Source organism: Pan paniscus, chromosome 18 (assembly GCF_029289425.2).
Source record: "Pan paniscus chromosome 18, NHGRI_mPanPan1-v2.0_pri, whole genome shotgun sequence".
NCBI lineage: Eukaryota > Metazoa > Chordata > Mammalia > Primates > Hominidae > Pan > Pan paniscus.
Window position 1 is genome coordinate 78107991 of NC_073267.2, and position 22381 is coordinate 78130371.

A 22381-nucleotide genomic window follows, 5' to 3' on the forward strand; every position below is an offset into this window, starting at 1 on the left:
GGCACACGCCACCATGCCCGGATAATTTTTTGTATTTTAATAGAGACAGGGTTTCACCGTGTTGCCCAGGCTGGTTGTGAACTCCTGAGCTCAGGCAATGTGCCCACCTAGGCCTCCCAAAGTGCTGGGATTACAGGCATGAGCCACTGCGCCCAGCCTAATGCTTTATCTTCTTAAAATTTCTGACAAACCGTTGCTATTACTCTCTGTACTTTACTATAGAAAATAGAAACTCCCTGATTTAAAAGTTCCCTATCATACTTCCAGTATTATCCTTCTATTCCTGCTAAAACAGATCCCCTTAGGTTGAACTTCTCTTAATATTCTCTGTATGCAGCATATCTTTTTCCTCATTAGGCAATATATTCTGCCTATCCAAAGCCATTTGTTCTTTGAGTTCAAGATCTATCTCATCCATGAGACGTGATATATACTAATATATTTATTTATTTCTTCCTTTCCTGACAACAAATATCATTTATATCATCTACACTATAAAAACTCAGATTTAATAATATGCCATCTGATGGTTTTACCCTTTTCTAGTTGCCAAAAGATTGTCTTGTTTCTCTTCAAGCTCTGTTTATTATGGTATTTTAATATATTTTATCTGTGTGGCAGAGCATATAGAAAGCAATCAGAACATACTTGACTGATCAGTAAGAAATCTGGTTAGCAAGAAAACTTTTCTCATTTAATCATTTCCACAAGCATTTTTTGCATGTCCCACTGAGAACAATTCTTAAAAAAATTACAAGGCATTCTCTGTCCTCAGGAGTTGAGTTGATTCTTATTGCAGGGTAAGGAGTTTGGGGGTTTAGGGCCTTATTGTGATTTCCTCTGTCAACATTTTATTAGGAACATTTTCAAATAGGAAAGTTGAAAAAAATTTTACAGTCAATACCACATACCTACCACCAAGATTATCACATTTGTTGTTGTTAACATGTTATTTCATTTGCTTTGTTAACATGTGTTTTATTTGCTTTATCATGTATTTCTTTAGCCATCTATCAATCCATCTTACTTTTTGATGCATTTCCAAGTAAGTTGCAGGCATAATTACATTTCACCCCTACACTTTTAGTATGTATGTCATTAACTAGAATTCAATTTTTTTCAGTTTTTAAAAGAAAATGTTATATGCAGTGAAATGTACAAGTCTTATATGTACCATCCAGTTGGTTTTGACAAATGCATTCACTTGCCTAACCCAAATTCCTATTGACATAGAACATTTCCATGACTCCAAAAAGCTCTCTGCCCTTAGTTTTTAAAGGTTATCGTTCTTAAACCCTAAAAATCAATTTGCTTGTATCAGTGTTCTGAAGTAAAAACAGGGACTTAAAGATCAATTTATTAGCCAGATTGAAATAAATTTTTTGGTCAAGGGAGGTGATTAGTGTAGAACCAGAGCTCAAATAGATGAAAACCACAGTACCAGTTGTAAAGACAAAGATGATTTGCCTCCTGATCAAGGACCTCCTTGATCTCCAAGGGTTATACTTTACAAACTGAGAAAATGCAGTATTTCAAATAATCTTTTCAGTTATATCACTGGGTGCAGATTTTCTCTGCAGCATTTGGAGACCTGGAACCTCAGAGTTGACAGTAAACAAATTATGAAATGGATATATTAGGAAGACAGATTTTGTGGTGGTTTATAAAAGGATAGGAGGCATGGAGAGCATATAGGATCCTAAGATGGGCTGTGATCCTGTTCCATTTGTATCTGTGCCTAACACAGTCCTGCTCGCTTATTTCCTTATTTTCTAACCAACCCTCCTAGATGGGCTTTCCTCATTCTCTGGACTTACCACATACTCTGAATCTGCAGTCTTCACTATCATTTCTTCACTTTTCCTTTTCTCCATTTTGGGTCGTCTTCTCAGGATACAGGAGTAATTTCAAAACAGAGTCATATGTAACTTATATGTCTTTCTTCATTGCTACTCTAGCAGTGTATTTCAACAGGAAGGAGGAATAGGGGACTTTTGTACTTTGGATTTCTTTCAGACTGGAAGACCAGGCCTGAAGTCAAATCATCACATTTGCAGCACGATGTATCAGAAGTATCCCACTGCACACATGATCTCTTACATGCTACATTAGAAGACTCCTGGGATGTTAGCAGCCAGTTAGACAGGCAACAGGAAAACTGGAAGAGACATCTGGGATCAGAGGCATCCACCCAGAAGAAAATAATTACACCACAAGAAAGTTTTGAGCAAAATAAATTTGGTGAAAATTCTAGATTGAACACCAATTTGGTTACACAACTGAACATTCCTGCAAGAATAAGGCCTAGTGAATGTGAGACCCTTGGAAGCAATTTGGGACATAATGCAGACTTACTTAATCAGAATAATATTCTTGCAAAAAAGAAACCCTATAAGTGTGATAAATGTAGAAAAGCCTTTATTCATAGATCATCGCTTAGTAAACATGAGAAAACACATAAAGGAGAGGGAGCTTTCCCTAATGGAACAGATCAAGGAATTTATCCTGGAAAGAAACACCATGAATGTACCGACTGTGGGAAAACCTTTCTCTGGAAGACACAGCTTACTGAGCATCAGAGAATTCACACTGGGGAGAAACCCTTTGAATGCAATGTATGTGGAAAGGCCTTCAGGCATAGCTCATCTCTTGGTCAGCATGAGAATGCTCATACCGGAGAGAAACCCTATCAGTGTAGTCTCTGTGGGAAAGCCTTCCAGCGCAGCTCCTCCCTTGTTCAACACCAGCGAATTCACACTGGAGAGAAACCCTATCGATGTAATCTATGCGGGAGGTCCTTTAGGCATGGCACATCCCTCACTCAACACGAGGTCACACACAGTGGAGAGAAGCCCTTCCAGTGTAAGGAATGTGGGAAAGCCTTTAGTCGATGTTCTTCCCTTGTCCAACATGAGAGGACTCATACTGGAGAGAAACCTTTTGAATGTAGCATATGTGGGAGGGCTTTTGGTCAGAGCCCATCCCTTTATAAACATATGAGGATTCATAAGAGAGGCAAACCTTACCAAAGCAGTAACTACAGCACAGATTTCAAGCACAGCACATCTCTCACTCAAGATGAAAGCACTCTTACCGAAGTGAAATCCTACCATTGTAATGACTGTGGGGAAGACTTTAGTCACATTACAGACTTTACTGACCATCAGAGGATCCATACTGCAGAGAACCCCTATGATTGTGAGCAGGCTTTTAGTCAGCAAGCTATTTCTCATCCTGGAGAGAAACCCTATCAATGTAATGTATGTGGGAAAGCTTTCAAAAGGAGTACAAGTTTCATAGAGCATCACAGAATTCATACTGGAGAGAAACCCTATGAATGTAATGAGTGTGGAGAAGCCTTTAGTCGACGCTCATCGCTTACTCAACATGAGAGAACCCACACTGGAGAGAAACCCTATGAATGTATTGACTGTGGGAAAGCCTTTAGTCAAAGTTCATCTCTCATTCAGCATGAGAGAACTCATACTGGAGAGAAGCCCTATGAATGTAATGAATGTGGGAGAGCCTTCCGAAAAAAAACCAACCTGCATGATCATCAGAGAATTCATACTGGAGAAAAACCCTATTCTTGTAAGGAATGTGGGAAAAACTTCAGCCGAAGTTCAGCTCTTACTAAACACCAGAGAATTCATACTCGAAATAAACTCTAGGAACCGTGAAATTAAGGAATTTGCAGAATGCTTTAGCTAAAATGTTCTGATTCAGGATCAGAGGATTCTTAGAGAGCTTGGGAATGTAATGAATTATGTGTGTGTTTATATGTTGTGTGTGGAGAAAACTGCCAGTAGACAGATTTTTTTTTTTAACATAAAGACACATTCTCAGATCTGATTACAGACTAGTGTAAAAACAGCTACATGTATGTAGCTGGTTGGGGATGATATGCCTATATGTTGGACTTTGCTTTTGAATATATGTATGCAGGATATCATCAAGTTTCAACATCTTGACTTGTGACCCCCAATGTCAACAGCTTTTTTAAAAAACAAATTCCTACAGTAATGACCAAAACCCATTTTAAAAATTGCTTGACAACTGCACTCAACTGCAGCTCTTAAATTAACTTCACCATGGAAACCAGTTCCAACTCCAGGAAGTCACCATTCAAAGAATTAGATCAACTAGCCCAACCACTTCATTGTACAGATGAAGAGACTGAAAGCCAAAGATGTGAAGTGGTTTCCACAGTATGATACAGCCTATAAGGGTAAAGCTGGGTTTAAAATGCAGGTTTCCTGGATTTGGGGCCCCATGGCCTTGCCAGTGAAAAGGTTATTTTTGGACTCAGAGGGCTTTAAAATAAATTTTAAGATGTATCAGATACACAAACATTTAATGGGCACCTATGGGTTGGACACTTTGAGAATTCTTAAAAGTATAAGTGGCAGCAAAATGTATGCAAATTTATCACAAACTATTTAAAGCAACTTCTTGGAGGCTTACAAACCACAATTTAACAGAAACTGTAGATGGTTGAACTACTAGTGACTTTTTTCCCCTTTTCCCAGTTACAATTATACTTTCAGCTAACATATGCCAGTTTCACAGAACTATTAAGTCCCCTTATTGCACTTTTTATGGCATGCCCATGAAAAAGCACTTTCTTAAGCCTACAGTATCAGATCAATGGGAAAACAACAGAAAACTAAGAGGAGAATTTTCCCGTTAATTTTCTTGCAGAAAAGTATAAGTCTAATTGCCCATTGCCATAAATTTTGTCTTGTACTCAGAGAAGCAACATGCACTGGTTCATTTTATGTGCAAAGAAAAGATTTCACCATTAAAAAAATTAACTTGGCTAGGTATGGTGTCTCACACCTGTAATCCCAGCACTTTGGGTGGCTAAGGCAGATAGACTGCTTGAGCCCAGGAGTTCAAGACCAGCCTGGACAACATGGTGAAACCCCATCTCTTTAAAAAAAAAAAAATCCAAAAATTAGCTGGGCATGGTGGCATGCAGTGGTAGTCCCAGCTACTCAGGAGGCTGAGGTGGGAGGATCACTGGAACCCGGGAGCAGAGACTGCAGTGAGCTGAGATCACACTACTGCATTCCAGCCTGAGCAACAGAGCAAGAGACACACACACATCAATTTATTTTAGTTGTATAATGCTTTTCCATTAGTAAAGCATCAGCTAAGCTTCAGTGGCCTGCTCCATCCCCTAATGACTCCCATGGGCTATCCTAAAGGAATTTCCAGAACCTTTGTTGGTGTGTTGACATTGACCATGCAGACCAATTTGGGCACAACTGGACATTGATTCCTTTTACACAAGAGCTGCCTCCCAAAGATAGATAAATTTTCCCAGCCCTAAATATGAATCATGGGGCAAGATATTGGTGGTATTGATGGTGAACCTTTCCTACTGGATTCTTTGCATGCCACATAGCAGGATTCATTGCCTTTCTCTCATCATGGATGGCATGCAGCAGCACCCAAGTATTCTTCATTCTTTGCAGGGAAAAAATTGTGCATGGGGGCTGAAATGTAGTATGTGTAGCTCAATTAGTCTCTCCTCTGTGATGCAAAATGGAATATTCAATGGCAGATCTGCCCTTCTGAGATGCTGACCATCCAAAACACCTTGTTTATGGTGCACCATGATTAGCTCACACACAATGCCAAGGCTGTGCTTCTATTATCTGATACATAGTTTGACAATGGGTAATTCTACTCAGACCCTCCCTACTGATTGGCTAGGATGCCTGTCAGGAACTCATTATGCTACTGGTTGTTTGGGGATCCCCATAGTGGACTACTTTCAGGAATGGCATGAATTGTAACCAGCTGAGTGCTGCCCCCACTGTTATGGAAGTTTATAAAACCTTAGTTCCAGAAGACCCAAAGGAGAGTACTGGTTTGTGTTTGGTGCTTGGCCTAGATCCAGCCACCACTCTCTGAACCTCAGCACATCTTCATTGACAGGGAGGGAGCCCAGGACATATGGGTGGCTCATTGACCAGAAGGTTTTCTTAGTCCCAACAGCCATGAACCATGCACTTATGGATACCCAGCCTTTTAGGGCTACGTGAAATGCATCCTTGTAACATCATTGTATTCTTTCAATAAATAGCCTTCTGAGTTGAATGGGAGTCAGTTTGTCGTTTTCAATTTTCAGAACTTGGCTAAGATTAAAGAGTGGTGCACCAAGAGGGAGGAATTAACTGCTAAACTCATCACAGCCAGGTGAGTTAATAGCTACCATTTATTGAATGCTTACTACTTTAAAGACATTGTGCTAGGTGTTTCACATCTGTCATTCAATCCTTATAACTTCTGGTTAGCGGTGTGGTGGTAGTTCTTGTCTTTGCCCAGCATTTTCCCCCTTTTCCTCTTGCAACAATCTGATTGTATTGACTGTAGGAACCTAAATCAGGATGTCCCTGGGGCTCACTGATAGTTTTAGGGGCAGGCATGAGACCTAGTTCAGCTAATCAGAGTCCTTTGCCAGAATTTTTTCCAAGTAGAGCTGGAAGGAGCCGTACTTTGGGCTTTTGTGTTGCTAGGCCAAAAGATAAAGGCCTAGAGCTTCCTGGAACCTGATTTCTTACCAAAGATGGGAAGTAGGAGAGGACAAGGTTGACATGATGGTGTTCTTGTTTCTATTTCCTGATGTCCTTAGACCTGGCTCAATTTCTGAAGCTCTCCTTGGGATTCAGGAAGCTCCCCATCAGTCCAGAAGTTTCTCCTTTTTGCTCAAGCTAATTTTTTATGTTTGTTGCTTGCATTAAAAAACCTAAAATATGTATGATATACTTTTACCTGCCAGAGCATCTAGCGCACCTCCATGGAAGATGAGAAAAGACTTCTGCACTTTTAGGCATATTGATGGTGGTGATGCTTGGTTTTTTTAATAGCTGCAGTAGGCTTTTCATTTTGCAGTGTTCTGACTTCAAGATTGAGCACTTTTTAAAAATACTAAGGTGGTTAATTCCTACTCATCTGTTAAAATGCAAATGGTGCTTCAGGAAAGGTTTTGCTGACTCTCCTATTTTAATTACATTGGTCTCCCTTTTAAAAATTTTCATGGATTACTGTTAATGTCCTCCATGTTACCACAGTTTGTATTTGTGATTATTTGGTTTTCTTTTTCCTACACTAGATGGTGAGTTCCAGGAAGGCAAGAGTCCATGTCTGTTTTGATAGCTCTTTTTATTAGCCTGCTAATTAATGCCAGGCATGTGGTAGATACTTAATATAGTGATATAGTGTTTTAAGTGAGCAATTGAGTGGAGATTGATTGCTAGACAAGACTGGTAGGTAAATGAAAAGATGCTCAATCTTGAAGTCAGAATATTGCAAAATAAAACAATGTAATACTGTTTCCTACCAATTAGGCTGGCAAAAATTGAGAAATCTGGCAGAGGGGAATTAGAACTTTTATACACTGCTGGCAAGAGGGTAACTTGGTATAATTATTTTGGGGAGTAATTTGGCAATATCCAGTAAAATCAAAGCTAAGCATATCTCATGTCTCAGCAATACCACTTGGAGATACATATCCTAGACTAGAAATTCTCCCTTGTGAGGAAAAGAGAGACACACAAAGATGTTTATTGAGGCAGTGTTTTAAAGAGTAAAAATATGAACACAACAGAAATACTGGGAAGTGAATAGGTTAACAATAAGTCATGGCATATTCTTTTTGAGACAGGGTCTTGCCTTGTCACCCAGGCTGGAGTGCAGCAGTACGATCTCAGCTCACTGCAGCCTCCACCTCCCAGGTTCAAGTGATTCTCATGTTTCAGCATCCCAAGTAGCTGGGACCACAGGTGTGCACCACCACACCCGACTAATTTTTGTATTTTTAGTAGAGATGAGTTTTCGCCATGTTGGCCAGGCTGGTTTCGAACTCCTGGCCTCAAGTGATCCATTTCCTTGGCCTCCCAGAGTGCTGGGATTACAGGTGTGAGCCACTGTGCCCAGTCAATCATGGCATATTCTTATAATTTAACATACAGTTTTTAAATGAAGGAACCAGAGCATCTGGCAAAACAAGAAGAGCCTAGAGCTGCCTATTCCACTCCTATATCCATCCAGCTAAATGTGGCTGAAGAAAAACAACTATGACGATTAGTCCCACTTTTTTTTTTTTTTTTTGAGATGGAGTCTCACTCTGTCACCCAAGCTGGAGTGCAGTGGCATGATCTCAACTCACTGCAACCTCCGCCTACCAGGTTGAAGCAATTCTCCTGCCTCAGCCTCCTGAGTAGCTGGGACTACAGGCGCGCACCACCATGCCCAGCTATTTTTTGTATTTTTAGTAGAGATGGGGTTTCACCATGTTGGTCAGGCTAGTCTTGAACTCCTGACCTCATGATCTGCCTGTGTCGGCCTCCCAAAGTGCTGGGATTACAGGTGTGAGCCACTGCGCCCAGCCAATTAGTCCCACTTTAATGTCTTGTATGCTATCCTCCAGCATTTGTTTTCCTATCCAGTCATTGTCCCTCTCTTTTAAGTTGCTATTTTATGACTTCTCTCTTTAACCTCTGCAGCACTTCGCCCACTCCTCACTCAGCTGGTGACCTTATTTCCTAGTTAACTGAGAACAAGAAAAGGAATCAGAAGAGGCCAGGTGCAGTGACTCACACTTTTAATCTCAACACTTTGGGAGGCTGGGTGGGCGAATTTCTTGAGCCCAGGAGTTCGAGACCAGTCTGGGCAACATGGCAAAACTCTGTTTCTACCAAAAATGCAAAAAAAATTAGTCTCGTAACCTGGTCTCAAAAAAATAATTTTTTTAAAAAAGGAATCTCAAGATAATTCCTCTTCTCTGTGCATCTTATTCTTGCATTCTTTCTGTTGCTATGGTTGACACTTTGTTCTCTTACCTAAGATCAAGTCGTCCTCTAGTGTATTAGATCCCATCCTTAAACTAGGGCATAATTCCTACAGTTGTTCTCTTTCCTGCATTTTTTTTTTTTCGTCTACTGGATCTTTCCCATTAGCATAGTAACGTGTTTTTCTCATCTCAAATATATATATATGTGTGTGTGTATATGTGTGTGTGTGTGTGTGTGTGTGTGTGTGTGTGTGTGTGCGTGCTATATCCCCCTCTACCTACCTACCACTCCATTTCTTGCATCACTCAATAGTAAGATTCCTCAGTAGAGGTGTGGAATACTCATCTCTAATTCCTCTTCTTCCATTCGCTCTTGCACCCACTCCAATCAGGTCTTTGTGTCTGCTCTCATCAAAGATCCCTGATGGATTCCATGTTGCTAAATCCAGTGGTCTTTTTCAGTCCTATTGATGCAGGCAGATGAGCCCATACAGGTGCTTGGCTTCTCCCAGGAAAGAATTCAAAGGCAAGCCAGTGGTGTTAGCAAGTTTTACTGAACTGGAATTGCTCCTGTGAAGCACATCCAACTCCTAGGCAGTGCACCCCAAGTGAGCACTTGTGGACAGTTGGCTAGCTATATTTATACCCATTTTTAATTACATGCAAATCAAGGGGAGGGTTATGCAGAAATCTCTGGAAAAGGGGTGGTAACTTTTGGATTATTGTCATGGAAAGGGGTGGTAACTTCTTGGCCATTGCCATGGTATTTGTAAATGTCATGGTGCTGGTGGGAGGGTCTTATGCTAATGAGCAACGAAGGAAGCTAGAGGTTGCTTTCAGCACTGTCTGCTGGTTCCCACCATTTCTTCTCTTTATCCTGTTGGGACTGGAAAATAAGTCCTGCTGGTCTCTTACCTCACTTTTACTTGTCTTTTCAACATTATTTGATACATTAGCTGATCACTTCCTCACAATGACCCTTTTTTTTTCACCTGGCTTCCAGGTTACACTTACTAGATTTTCTTATCCTTTATTGACAACTGCTTCTCCCAAGTTATCTTTCCTTGCTCTAGACATAGGAATTCCCCCAGGGCTCAGTTCTGTGAAAGGGCCATGTATGCAAAGCAACCCTCAGATGCTGAAGGAGCTGGGAAGCCAAAGAATGAGGCAGACAAATCCAGTTTGTCGGTTTGGGTGATTTTTTAGGGGAAACTTAAAGACAGAAGTGTGGTCTTGGGTGGCCGGAAGGTAGATCTTCACACCACACCCCATCAGAACCAGGGCTTGTATCTTGGGGGAAAGTATACATGCTGTTGAAGGAATGTGCTGAGGGAATGCTCCGGGTATCACATCCTGTGATTTCTGCAACAGCATCAAGGGTTGTTTTGAGGGAAGGGAAATAGGTGTTTCTATGTAAAGAGTAATACATCAACTAGACATTTTAGAGGCATTCCCAGACTGAGGGTTAGGTTAGTCAGAAGTCACTTGGTGGATTAAAATTTAAAATAGCTATTTTCCAAACTAGTCTTTATTAAACTCATTTGAAAGGCAAAAAATAATAATAGTAAATAATAAAATTTAAAACTTTTGTCCCCACAGTGGTGCATAGGTATTCGTTGTATGTGCCTCTGTGAATGTTTAAACTCATTTACAGTTAAAGTTGGCCTCCTTTTTCTTATCTGATTCCTCCTCCCACACAACCACCTGCTTGGTTTCCCTCAGGGCATAAGCCTGGATAACTTGTACACCAGCACACCTGAAGGATTCGGGGGAAGGAATAATGAGCACTGATGCTCCTCAGAGTGAGAAGCTGATCCAAGCCCAAGAAAGAAGGGAGGGACCCAGCACGGCGGCTCACACCTGTAATCCCAGCACTTTGGGAGGCCAAGGTGGGAGGATCACTTGAGGCCAGGAGTCGAGACCAGCCTAAGCAACATAGTGAGACCTCATCTCAACAAAAATAAATAATTTTTAGGAAATAATAAAAAATTGTTAAAAGAAAGTCTTGGCACTGTCAGAATCAGGCAAAGCGTTGCCACTTGCCAGAAATGCCTTTTGAGGCACCAATTAAAAAGAAGGGAGGGCAGAGGAGCAGAGGGCTTCCTGCAGATGAGGAGCATAAGTGACTATTTGCAAGAGTTGGTGGAAGGATATTACTAATTTTTGCTAATAACTTTTAGTAAAACCCTGGTCATTTTGGAAAAACATACTTTTTTAACAAACACTTTTTTTTTGAGGTGGGGTCCCTGATGCAGTGGTGTGATCATAGCTCACTGAAGCCTCAAACTCCTGGGCTCAAGTGATCCTCTGTCCTTAGTCGCCCAAGCAGCTAGGACTACAGGTGCATGCCACCATGACCAGCTGACAAACACTTTTTTTTTTTTTCCATTTGGAAAGGTAGCAGACACACTAAAAGACAAACACATTTTAATGGATAAAGGAGTCAAGAAATCTGGACCTGAATTATAATGGTATTTTATTGAGCTGTGAATAGGAAGTATTATTGTAGTAATTAATGGGGCTTTTATTTTACTGTCTGCATTAAAAAACTGGCAATTTGCAATTCCAAAGTTAGAGTTCTCACAGGATCTTGACAGGGACTTTTCTGTTGGCTTGGAGTTGCTGATAAAGCTCCTAAGGTGAAAACAAAATGTCACATTCCTCTGCTTTCTAAAGGGTGTCACAGAGACTGGACACATGGTCCCATAGGACTCACTAGATGTGAGAGTCACAGAGCCACTTGATCCTTGGCCCCTATAGATATAAAAACCATGTAAGGAGGTTCTGATCCAGAGGAGATGGGCCTCATGCTCCTGGGATGAAGCCCCTACCCTGCCCCTACAGGGGTGGGGGACTTGGGCACCAAGAATGAGATATTGGGGGATCTGAAAGCATGGGAGCTTGGCATCTCCATCTCCAGCAAAACCACAGGCCCACTTCACAGCTGTCACCTGGAGTTCTTGGGATAACTTAATGTTTGTTCCTTAAAATGTGTTCCCTGTAGTGTGGAGGTGGAAGGTGGTAAAGGATCGAACAGAGAGGGGTGCCCCCAACTGTCTGGAGATTTCAGAAGGGAGGGGGCTGCTGCTGGAGTAGTCCCTAGCAGCAGAATGGAGATCTCTAAGGGTCTGCATTTGTGTTATCCCTGGGAAGGAAAGGATAGGACCACTCCATCTGTTTTCCTTGACATCAGAGATCACAAGTCAGGATTTCAGTGGTTCCTGGATAGGGTGTCCTTATAATTGATTGTCCAAACAGGGACCCTGAGAATAAAGGGGAAGCTAATCAGATGGGAAGCTCAGATTGTGCTCTAAAACCCAGATGTATGTTCACCCTGTACCTGGAGCTCCTGGGAAGGAGGACAAGTGGGCAGGAGCCATAAGGCTGTGTCAGTGGCTGCTCTGCCAAACTCACCTTGAGACTGGTTAGAGGCAAGGATTGCGTGAGGCCCAAGGGAAACTAGGCTGCCCTGCTGTGAATCAACACAGAGAGCTGGGATGAAGCTGGACCCAGGGGTGCCATCAGGGCAGGCCACAGGCTTCATCGCCAGGTGCAGTGGCACACTTAAAATCCCAGAACTTCAGGAGGCTTGAGGCCAGCAGGTCCAGGCTACAGTGAGCCATGATTATGCCATTGCACCCCAGCCTGGGTGACACAGCAAGACCTGTCTCTAAAAGCAAAACAAAACTATATATATATATATATATGGTCAGACTAAGTTTCAATAACTGAAAGTAAGCAGAAAATTGTATTTGCTCAGGTTAAGGGATCCTAACATGGGATTTGACAGTGTTGGGGAGTGGGAAGGCATTTTAAGGGTAACATCACACAGGTTAGAAAGGTTTACACCACCAGTTTACAATTAATAATAGGAAGATCTGGGTGTGCCTTTTAAAGAGATGTCCAAAGGAAGCCCACTGGCATCATCATACATTTTATGAGCTGAGATTGAGATGTGTAGTTCCGCCAGGTGTGTTGCACACACATGTCAAGAGAGCACCTCCTGAACACAGGGACATGTGGCACAGCTAGGGACTACGTTCCCCGAAAGCCTTAGCAGCAGCTCACTTCCACTTTTGGGCTGAACGTCTTCCCTCGCAGTCGCTTTTGGTCTGCTCGGCCATGTGCAGTGCTGAGTTTTCGCTTCCTTCTGAGTGGCACAGCGTGGGTACAAGCTTGGCTGCGTGCCTTTCTCCAGGTTTCCTGCATGCAGAGACAAGTCGTTCTCCTCCTGTGGCTGCCACTAGCCATCTGTGTCCCATGGCTGGGACATCCTGGACCAGGCCCCTCCTGCCTTCTGACCTTTGCCAGATGGCAGGAGACTGCCATCTCCTATCACGTGACCTACTGGACAAAGTGCGGATAAGTTGAACCATATGAAATTGTCTAAGCGGGGAAACTCCAGGTCAATGTGTCTCCTTTTTCTGAAAAAAAAAAAAAAAAAAAAAAAAAAAAAAAGGATTTTCTTTAAGTTTCTCCTCCCCCTGAAACAAGGTCATAAAGAACAGAGATGCAATCTCATCTTCCCTGTCTCCTTCCAACCCCTTCTCCCATCCTCTGGACCAGATGGCCTTGTGCAGGCAGGCTAGAGGGAAAATAATGAAACCTTGAGTGGGGAGTTATACTCCCAATAACAGTGGTCGAGGTAATTAGGCCTGAATTTCCCACAGAAAATAAGCTGGCAAACATGTTGAAAAAAAAAAATTATTCCCAAAAGCACCAAAGAGCTAAGGAGAGTAAAGAATTGGGGATCAAACTTTAGGAGAAGCAAGAAACAATTCCTGATCCCAGCCCTCAAATCTGCTTTTGCCTGGAGGCATTTTGCTGATGAAAGACACACGTGGACCGGGTGTGGTGCCTCACACCTATAATCCCAGCATTGTGGGAGGCTGAGTCAGGCAGATTCCTTTGAGCTCAAGAGTTTGAGACCAGCTTGGGCAACATGGTGAAACCCTGTCTCTAAAAAAAATACAAAAATTAGCTGGCATGGTGGCTCACACCTGTAGTCCCAGCTACTTGGCAGACTGAGCCTGGAGAATTGCTTGAGCCGGGGAAGCAGAGGTTGCAGTGAGCAGAGATTGTGCCACTGGCATATGCCAGCCTGGGCCACAGAGTGAGACCCTGTCTCAAAAAAAAAAAAAAAAAAAAAAAAAAAGTGGAAAAAAAAAGAGACACTGTGAAACCCAGCTGTGACATTGGTAGACTTAATAATTACCCCATATTTGAACTAACACCCCAGATGAAGACACCCTCAGGAAAATGTTGAACTGGGGAAAATAAGCTGTGGTTTAGACAACTTAGGACAACTGACACAGGATTTTTCTCAGTCACTTTGCCTATAGGGGCCTCTGTGGCCAGCAGTGTCCCCACCTGGGCCTCCCTTGGCCCTGGGCCTGCCACAGGAGGCACCTCATCCACTCAGCCCACCATGCTGTGCCTGGCTTGTGCACTGGGATCTGCACTCGGTCTGTGGCTGGGACAGGTGTGCCTCAGCCTGCCTGTGTCACAGTTCATACCCGCATTTGACAGTTGCCAAGTTCTTGTCCTGCATCCAAGAAGAATGAGGTTATGCTGACAACTGAAGGGTGAGGAGGGCAGAGAAGAATTTTATTGAGTAACACAACAGCTCTCAGTGGAGAGGGGATGTAAGGGTGGTCCCCCACCCAAAGTCAGGTCATCTCTCTGTTGACTGGGTCCAGGGCTTTTATGGGCTCAGAATGGGGAGTGTGTGCTGATTGGTTTGTGAGTATGCAAAAAAAAAAAAAAAAAGGCTAAAAGGCACTACTCAAAGGTGGGCATGACAGTGTAGAAAACCAATTAGGCAAGGGTAGTTATATGTAAAATAGATGAAGGGTAGTGATCAATCAGAGGAAAGCATGCCAGATGAGAAGACAGGTTCTCAATCCGGTCTGTGGATTTACCGAGGATTTGTAGCTAGGCATCAAACTGTCTTCAGCTTGAAGGTTGGGTTTCAGTGGGGACCTGTTCCTGTCTGCCTAGGATTTGTCTGCCTCCTGCCACTGTCGCTACCATCTGGGAGTAAGGGCGAAAGAAGACAGAAACTTCCAAGAAAGAATCCTGAGTGATGTCAGCAAGAATGGCTAAGTAAGGACCTCCAGAAGTTCTCTGCCCCGTACAAGCCATGCAAATACTGACAAAACTGTGAGAATCAGATTTTTCACAACTCTGGAACATTTATTCCAGCAAGCAGCAAATGTTCCCCTTGCAGCAAGCTAGGAAACATTTATTTAAAAAAAAAAAAAAAGCATTTCATTAACAAGAGTGATCTTTGTGGCATTTTAACATGCTCTATTCCCATTTGCTTCTCCGCAGCTCCTCAGCATCCCTGAAAACCAACAGCCAGGCAACCACTGGAAGGAGCAGAATAGGTTTGGAGCATCTTCAAAGCCCCATTCCCAGAGAATTGTCATTATTTGACTTGTATGGTGGTTTCCTGTAAGACTCTACTCACAAGACTTATCTTTATTTGACCTGACTCAGTGCAAACAGCCTTTTCCCCAGGGGTATCACTTGAAAATTATCAGGGCAATTGTTTAACATCATTGCTACCTGAGGCAGTAGGTAACAATGCAAACAACAGGCTAACCAAAAAGCTTAAAAGGAAAAGCTGGGTAATAAGATGTCTGTAAGGAGCTTTGAAAAACTCCAGCAGGCCGGGCACGGTGGCTCACGCCTGTAATCCCAGCACTTTGGGAGGCCGAGGCAGGTGGATCACGAGGTCAGAAGATCGAGATCATCCTGGCTAACACGGTGAAACCCCATCTCTACTAAAAAAATACAAAAAAATGAGCCGGGTGCAGTGGCGTGTCCCTGTAGTCCCAGCTACTCGGGAGGCTGAGGCAGGAGAATGGCGTGAACCCAGGAGGCGGAGCTTACAGTGAGCCGAGATCACGCCACTGCACTCCAGCCTGGGTGACAGAGCGAGACTCCGTCTCAAAAAAAAAAAAAAAAAAAAGAAAAGAAAAGCTCCAGCATATTCCTAGAAATCTAGAAGGCAATGCACATGCATAGGGCTGTGCAAGGGAAAAACCCAGAAAGTCACTAAGCTATCACTTAACAGCTGACCTTGAGGCTCTATGCAAGCAGGAAGCAATGCCTAAGGCAGGATAGTAAACTGCCTAGCTGAGTGTGGAAAGTGTGCCCCTAAAGACACAAGAGCCCTTTGCTCTTTGGAAAAGACCAGGAGACTTGGTTGTTCTAGGCATTTAAGGAACTCTCTGTCTAATCAGCTGACCACTAGCTAACTGAGCAGAGATTTCAGGGGCCACATGACAGAGAACACAGAGCTTAAGAATTTGTTCAGAAAAGTTACTAAATAAACAGCAGCAACAACAGCCAGCAACAAACTCTAGGGAGGGGAGGGGAAATCTGATTTCCAGAATTGCCACTTTATGTTTTAAGTGTTCAACATTCAACAAAAAATTATGAGGCATGCAACACAACAGGAATATATGGCCCACCCACAGGGGGTAAAAAACAATCAATAGAAACTTCCTGAGGATGCCTAAACACGACTTTACCTTAGCTATTTTAAAATATGTTTAAAGAACTAAATGAAACCATGTCTAGAGAACTAAAGGAAAATATGAGAACAATATTTCACCAAATAGAAACTATCAATAAAGAGGTAGAAATTATTTTTAATGACCAAATAGAAATTTGGGAATTCAAAAGTACATTAACTGAAATGAAAAATTCACTAGAGGGGTTCAGCAGCAGATTTGAGCAAGCAAAAGAAATATTCAGCAAACTCGAAGCTACGTCAATTGAGAGTTTCAGTCTGAGGAGCAGGATTTTAAAAGGAATGAAAAAAAGTAAACAGAGCCTCAGAGACCTGTGGGACACCATCAAGCATACCAACATATGTGTAACAGGAGTCCCAGAAGAAGAGAAGGGAGGGAAAGGAGCAGAAATAATATTTGAAGAAATAATGGCCAAAACTTCCCAGATCAAAAAACATACATCTAAGAACCTCAAAAAAACTCCAAGTAGGATAAACTCTTAAGAGGTCCACACCTAGACACATCATAATCAAATTAAATGATACACTGGAAAATACTGTTTAACACAAAAGAAAACAGGCCATATCAAAAAGACATAAGACCTATAGATACAAATACCAAAATGGCAGATATAAACTCTACCTTACAAGTAAATACATCAAGTGTAAATGGATTAAGCACAATCAAAAGGAATAGATTGGGCCAGGTGCAGTGGCTCATGCCTGTAATCCCAGCACTTTGGGAGGCTGAGGTGGGCGGACCTGAGGTTAGGAGCTCGAGATCAGCTTGGCCAACGTGGTGAAACCCAATCTCTACTAAAAATAAAAAAATTAGCCAGGCATGGTGGCACACGCCCGTAATCCAAGCTACTTGGGAGGCTGAGGCAGGATAATTGCTTGAACCCAGGAGGTAGAGGTTGCAGTGAGCCGAGATCGTGCCACTGCATTCCAGCTTGGGCAACAGAGTGAGACTCTACCTAAAAAAAAAAAAAAAAAATCAACTAGATGTTGCCTACAAGAGACACAAATTAAATTCAAAGGTACAAACAGGTTGAAAGTAAAAGGATGGGAAGAGATTTATACCACACAAATAGAAACCAAGAGAGAGCTGTGATGCCTATACCAATGTCAGAACAAAACAGACTTTAAGAGAAAAATTGGGCTGGGTGTGGTGGCTCCTGCCTGTAATCCCAACAGTTTGGGAGGCCAAGGCAGGAGGATCACTTGAGGTCAGGAGTTCCAGATCAGCCTGGGCAACACAGTAAGATCCCATCTCTTAAAAAAAAATTTTTTTTATTACTTGAGTGTGGTGGCGTGTGCCTGTAGTCCCAGCTACTCAGGAGGCTGAGTTGGGAAGAGTGCCTGAGCCCAGGAATTTGAGGTTGCAGTGAGCTATGATTGTACCACTGCACTTCAGCCTTGGCAACACAAGATGCTATCTCTAAAAAACAAGAGAAAACATGTCCATGCAGACCTGTACATGAATGTTTCTAGCAACTTTTTTTTTGCAATAGTCAAAAACTGGAAACAACTCAAAGGTGCATCAGCAGGTGAATGGATAAACAAATCATGATGTATCCACACAATGGAATACTACACAGTAATAAGAAGGAATGAACTGTTAATACATACAACATGCATGAATTTCAAAATAATTATGCTAAATGAAAGACCCAAAAGGTTACATACTACATGATTTCATTTGTACAAAATTCTAGAAAATGTACCTTTATTGACAAAAAGCCAATCAGCAGTTGCCTAGGGGCAGGAGCAGAAGGAGAGATTGGCTGCAGAGGGACACAAGAAAATTCCTAGGGGTGACAGAAATGCTTGATAAGTTGATTGTGGTGATTGCTTCATGACTATTCACATCTGTCTAACCTCACTGAATTATATATACATATATTATTTTTTTCAGAGACAGAGTCTCGCTGTGTTGCCCAGGCTGGAGTGCAGTGGTACAATCTCCGCTCACCGCAACCTCCACCTCCTGGGTTCAAGTGATTCTTGCGCCTCAGCCTCTCCAGTAGCTGGGATTACAGGTATGCACCACCACACTCGGCTAAGTTTTGTATTTTTACGATACAATGTAAAAATGTATTTTTCACCATGTTGGCCAGGCTGGTCTCAAACCCCTAACCTCAGATGATTTGCCCGCTTCGGCCTCCCAAAGTGCTGGGATTACAGGTGTGAGCCACCACTCCCAGCCTGAATTGTATATTTTATTTATTTATCTTTATTTTATTTAATTAATTAATTTATTTATTTTTGAGATGGAGTTTCACTTTTGTTGCCCAGGCTGGAGTGCAGTGGCGTAATCTCGGCCCAGCAAGGAAGCTAGACCAAAGGCAGAGAGAGAAATGGGGTGCCCATTTGCCACTCCCGGGAGTGCCTGGCCCCCAAAGGTGCTCGCTGGTGCCCCCTCCTTCATTACTGTCCAGAGGTTGCCAGGTCACAGGCATTTCCTGGCCCAGGGATTGGACTCTGGGGTGGGGCGGGGGGATGGAGGCAACTCCACTGACCCAAGGACCCAGCAACCCAACAGGACAATGGTGAGCTTACCAAGAAGACTGCAGACCTGGGGCCTTTCCATGGGACAAGAATGGCCTCCATGTTGGGGAACCTGAAGAGCCACAAAAGGGGGTGCCCTGCAGGACTCATTGAACCACTCTCCACCACTGAGATCCTCACAGGGGCCAGCAGGAAACCAGGCAGTGACCTCCGTGTCCTAATCCCCTCATCAACACCTGGAGACCAAGGAACACAGAAAAAGAGGGGTTAGAAGTAAAAAGCCGGAGTTGCCCAGCACTTTGGGAGGCCGAGGTGGGCAGATCACTTGAGGTCAGGAGTTCAAGACCAGCCTGGCCAATCTGGTGAATCCCCATCTCTTCTAAAAATAAAAAAATTAGCTGGACGTGGTGGCATGTGCCTGTAGTCTCAGCTACTTGGAAGGCTGAGACACGTGAATAGCTCGAACCTGGAAGGTGGAGGTTGCAGTGAGCTGAGATTGCACCACTGCACTCCAGCCTGGGTAACAGAATGAGTCTCTGTCTCAAAAAGAAAAAAAAAAAAAGCTGGAGTTGGAGTTGGAGAAAAGGGGACAGAGAGAGTGGGGAACCAAGAGGAGGGGCAGAAAGGGATGAAGAGAAAACAAGGGACAGATGTGGGGGAGGAGAGGGGTAGAGGAGGACAAGGGACGATGTAGGGGCAGAAAAATGCCCCAGGGGACCCCTCCTGGGAGCTCAAGGGTGCTTGGTTAAGGGGATCCTGCAGCTGTTGAGAGGGACATTTTTGGTTCTTTCCCACTTTCTATTCATTTTCTAATTTCACCACACAAACACTTTTGGGGAGGGAAGGGGGATGGAGAAACCCACCCCTAATTTTGTCCAGCCCATCTGGACACTACCTGCTACCTGGCTCCTAGGACTTGTTACCTCAAGTAGAGATGTTGGGTGGACAACCCCATCCCCATGCCAGGCATTCTCTCCACTCATCAAACCAGAGTCTTCTGCTCTGTTTTTTGTTTGTTTGTTTTGTTTTGTTTTTTTGAGACGTAGTCACTCTGTCACCCAGGCTGGAGTGCAGTGGTGTGATCTCGGCTCACTGAAACCTCCACCTCCCCGGTTCAAGCGATTCTTGTGCCTCAGCCTCCCCAGTACAGGCGCCCGCTGCCATGCCCGGCTAATTCGTATTTTTAGTAGAGATGGGGTTTCACCATGTTGGCCAAGCCTGTCTTGAACTCCTGGCTCATGTGATCCACCTGCTTCAGCCTCCCAAAGTGCCAAGATTACAGGTGTGAGCCACTGCGCCTGGCCCTCTTGCTGTTATTTCTGAAAATATAAGTCGATGTTTTTATGGTTAGAGAAGTATAAATTCATTTTTTAAACATCACCGAATTCCTAAGAGGTTTGGTCATTGTGCAGTACAGTGGTTCTCAAAATTGAGCATTTATCAGAATCAGTTGGAAAGCTGGTTAAAACACAGACACCAGGCTGGGTGTGATGGCTCATGCCTGAGATCCCAGCCCTTTGGGAGGCCAATGCGTGAGAATCACTTGAAGACAAGAGTTCGAGACCAGCCTGGACAACAAAGCCAAGACCCCGGTCTCAACAAAAAATAAATAAGTACAATAAAAAACACAGGCTCCAGCCTATTTTCTGATCCAGCATGTCTGGGCTGGCTACTGAGCGTGCAATTCTGAAAAGTTCCCACATGATGTTGATACTGCTGGCCCAGGGACTACATTTTGAGAACCACTGATATAGATAATAAAAAAATGCAACTACTGGCTGGGCACACTGGCTCACGCCTGTAATCCCAGCACTATGGGAGGCCGAGGCGGGACTGAGGCCAGGAGTTCACCACCAGCCTGGGCAACTTGGCGAAACCCCATCTCTACAAAAAAATACAAAAATTAGCTGGGCGTGGTGGTACCTCCCTGCAGTCCCAGCTGCTGAGGAGGCTGAGGTGGGAGGATCACCCTAAAGGTTGAGGCTGCAGTGCACCATGATCACACCACTGCACTCCAGCCTGGGCAACAGAGTGAGACTCTGTCTCAATAAAAACAAAACATACAACTACTTTTGCGGGATGCTGTGTTTTACTGTTGTGTTGTTTTGGATCTAACACGCCCTCCAGTTTATTCACTCTTAGCCAGTTTTTCCAGCCATATCTTTTCCTCGAATATGTCCAGACAATATTTCATGGATCAAAATATTAACAAGGATGATAAGATGAAAATGATAAAACCTTGTGCTTTTCATTTTCCTACACAGTTTTCTGCATGTATCTTGTATAACTACATAAGGTATGTAAGCTAAAAAAAATAAAAGTGTGTGTTTGCAGGGAGGCGGAGGCAGTGCCCCGCTGGTGCTGAGTGCAGTCACAGTAAGGCTGTAGATGGAGCGCCCTGGGAAGGCTGCTTCTCCCTGGGGTTTTGCCCACCCGGGTAAGGAAGGAGTGAGTCTCTGATGACGGTTAGCAGGCCCAAGTCTGAGGCCTTCCAAAGAAACATGGTGCAGCAGTGGGCCTGAGAGGTACAGAAGAGAGGGGGTGGCCTGACAAGAGCTAGGTGGATGGACTTCCTCCGACCCAGGAGGGGACTGAGTACCTGGTGCTGCCACAAGGTGCTCTGCATGAGGCCAGAGGCTTGAAGTGGGAGTAGGTGATTGCAAGTGGTAGCTAACTGGCATTCTCTGAAAGTCAGATTGAATCACTAGATTCTGTTTATTAAGAGTAGGACTTTCAATACAGTTTTAAAAAGCTACCCCTTTTCTTAATTTCTCAGGAAAATGGCAGCTCCTTCTTTTGTCGTCAAAATAAATATTCAGCCAAGCCTTAAATTAGGACTTACCGGTGTGTTACTTCTGCTGGTGGATTGCAGTGAAAGGGTGTTTATTCACTTAAGCCGTCACTCCTCCTCTCCCCGAGAAGTAGTCAGCTGTTCACATTTACTTTTATTTCTAAATTATCTTAAACCATTCCATTCTCCACATTAAGGATCTTATTTCCAGTAACATCTTTGTAATTACATTAGGTTTGCTCGTTGCATTTTTCATTTTTCAATTCAATAGCATTGTTTGTCGTCTTTCTCCCTCCCTGCACGCTGAGGTCTTAGTTCAGGGTCTTGCACTTAGTAGGTGTTCAATAAACATTTATAAACGGAATAAACAGACAATCCCAGCATTGCTCAATACTATTCCAGTCAATACTCCTTGCTGTCTGAGTGACCTGGGACAAAACTTTCTTTTTTTAGAGACAGGGCCTCACTCTTGTCACCCAGGCTGGGGTGCAGTGGCGTAATCACGGCTCACTGCAGCCTCGACCTCCCCAGGCTCAAGTGATTCTCCTAGCTCAGCCTCCCAAGTAGCTGGGACTACAGGTACTGCCACCACTCCTGGCTAATTTTTTATTTTTTATAGAGACGAGGGTCTCACTATATTGCCCAGGTTGGTCTCAAACTTTTGGGCTCAAGCCATCCTTCTGCCTCAGCCCCTGAGTAGCTAGGACTATAGACGCGAGCCACCATGTCCAGCAAATTTCTTAAGCTCTCTGTA

At 43.4% G+C, this 22381-nt stretch overlaps 1 protein-coding gene across 17 annotated transcripts in view; it reads left to right on the plus strand.

Annotated features, from left to right (window-relative positions):
* ZFP90 (ZFP90 zinc finger protein) overlaps window positions 1-22381 on the plus strand; it is a 70611-nt gene that overhangs the window by 31207 nt on the left and 17023 nt on the right. For 11 of the 17 annotated variants that reach the window (XM_034940540.4, XM_055100395.2, XM_008967261.4 and 8 more), the window contains one exon: window positions 2017-6108. In XM_034940540.4, the coding sequence (XP_034796431.1) occupies window positions 2017-3671 (1655 nt within the window). In that variant the 3' untranslated portion in view covers window positions 3672-6108. Of the gene's footprint in view, window positions 1-1958; window positions 6109-14803; window positions 21913-22381 lie in introns of those variants that run through there. The other 6 variants (XR_010110277.1, XR_010110276.1, XM_063597698.1 and 3 more) reach the window with 6 other exon arrangements.